The sequence below is a fragment of the Hordeum vulgare genome, chromosome 3H (genome assembly GCF_904849725.1).
Source record: "Hordeum vulgare subsp. vulgare chromosome 3H, MorexV3_pseudomolecules_assembly, whole genome shotgun sequence".
Lineage (NCBI taxonomy): Eukaryota > Viridiplantae > Streptophyta > Magnoliopsida > Poales > Poaceae > Hordeum > Hordeum vulgare.
In genome coordinates this window covers 601,611,523-601,613,493 of record NC_058520.1, presented here as the reverse complement: position 1 = coordinate 601,613,493, position 1,971 = coordinate 601,611,523, and the positions used below count along the sequence as shown (strand labels likewise).

The 1,971-nt window shown below is 62.9% G+C and overlaps 1 protein-coding gene across 1 annotated transcript; it reads left to right on the top strand.

Annotated features, from left to right (window-relative positions):
- The first annotated feature begins 363 nt into the window (after nt 1–363).
- On the top strand, nt 364–1,668 carry LOC123441001 (protein spotted leaf 11). Its single transcript, XM_045117534.1, has one exon. The coding sequence runs from the start codon at nt 447–449 to the stop codon at nt 1,485–1,487; it is 1,041 nt and encodes a 346-aa protein (XP_044973469.1). The 5' UTR covers nt 364–446; the 3' UTR covers nt 1,488–1,668.
- The last annotated feature ends 303 nt before the right edge of the window (nt 1,669–1,971 follow it).

Here is a 1,971-nt window from a genome sequence, read left to right as displayed (position 1 = left end):
TTTTCTTTTAATTTAGATTAGAGGCATAGACTTCTCTCAGCAGAATGTGACCATTCCCGTGAACGCATGAGCATAGATTTCCTGTCAGCACACAGCATTTGCCACAAGCAGCGAAGTTTGAAACCGTGATGTCGGGGAATGGTAAAAGCGCGGGAGAAGCGTTCAACAACACCCTTATTAAGCTAAGCTAACCAACCCGATCAAGAAGCTTCAGACGTGCTTCCCCCAAAGATAACAAAGTAGCGTAGCTAGCTTCAACCTTACGACCAGGCGTAAAGAAATCGCACGTCAACCCACTCTCTCGCGCGCGCCACCGCCACCTCCCACCAACCGACGACGACGCAACCTCCAAAACCGCATCCCACCACGACGCGCGCACGCAACCGCGGCCAGATCCGTCGACCCCTCCACCCGCAACCGTCCAATCCGGCACGGCGCACACAGCGATGGAAGTGAAGCTGCACGCGGCGCGCACGCTGGTGGGCCGGCTGCGGGGCGCGGCGGCGGTGCGGGACGCGGGCGCCACGGCGGCGGCCGTCGCCGAGCTGCGCCGCGCGTCCAAGGACGACCCGGATGTGCGGGCGCCGCTGGCGGACGCGGGGGCCGTGCCGTTCCTCGCGTCGCAGCTCACGGCGCCCTCCACGTCCGCCGCCGCCGAGGACGCGGCCGCCGCGCTGCTCAACATCTCCCTCTCCGCACGGGAGCAGCTCATGTCGTCCCCGGGGATCCTCGACGCGCTCGCCCGGGCGATCCGGGCCGAGGACTACGAGGCGGCGCACCACGCCGCCGCCGTCGTCGCCAGCCTGCTCTGCGTCGACGCCTATCGCCCCATCGTCGGCGCCAAGCGGGCGCTCCTGTCCGCGCTCGTCTCGCTCCTCCTCCCCTCCAATGCGCGGGGCACGCGCGCCACCAAGGACGCCCTCAAGGCGCTCTTCGGCGTCGCGCTCTACCCGCTCAACCGGGCCACGCTGGTGGAGCTCGGCGTCGTGCGGGCGCTCTTCGGGCTCGTCATGACGGACGGGCGCACGGGCATCGTCGAGGACGCCACCGCCGTCGTCGCGCAGGTGGCCGGGTGCGCCGAGAGCCTCGACGCCTTCGCCGCGGTGTCCGGGGTGCGGATCCTGGCCGACCTCGTCGAGCCCGGGGGCGCCGCCACGGGGCGGGCGAGGGAGAACGCGGCCGCCGCGCTGCTCAACCTCGTCATGGCCGGCGGCGAGCGGGCCGTGGCGGAGGTGCTAGACGTGGGCGGCGCCGAGGAGGCCGTGAGGGAGCTGGCGGAGGACGGCGAGGCCAGCCCAAGGGGGAAGGCCAAGGCGGAGGCGCTGCTCAGGGCGCTCGAGGAGGGCGCCGCCGGCGCCAGGCGGCGTCATGAGCACCGGTTCGCGGATTTCCTCAACGGGCTCGTGGTGTCCGACCCCTACTTCTCGTCGCCGTCGCCGGCGTCGGCCAGCACGCACGACGACGCGTCACGTGTTACGCTTGGCTGACCCTGCACGCACGTACGTACGTGTCTAATTAATTAATTTGCTCGCTGGTAGTACTTCCGTGTTGGTGATCAGCTGATGTAAATACTAAGTACTGTAGTAGTGTGTACACTGATGGTTATTTGAGGAGATTCTTCTGTACTTTTGCAGGAAACTTGAGAAACTGATTTTTGTTTTGTTGAAATTTCAAATTCTTTGGCTGGCAAATTTTGGGGAGAACTTGAGTTGAAAACCGAGCAGCTGTTTTATGTGTAGGAGATGAGCAACTCGCACATTGACTAATTTGTTTTGCAGTAGTAGCGTCATTTTGACTCATCGGGTGTATCTAGATGATGGAAGGTTATAAATTGAATTACAGCTTGGAAACCTCAAGTGGACGCTGATCGTAGGATTTGACCAGGCCGACCATGACGACCTTGGCGAGAGCCGTAGGATTTCCTGGCTTCATACGAGGTGGTAAGGACATGCTATCGTGGTGTTGTGGTCC

Bases quoted from the DNA above. Each gene is read 5' to 3' on its own strand.
- LOC123441001 (XM_045117534.1), top strand. From the start codon at position 447: ATGGAAGTGAAGCTGCACGCGGCGCGCACGCTGGTGGGCCGGCTGCGG.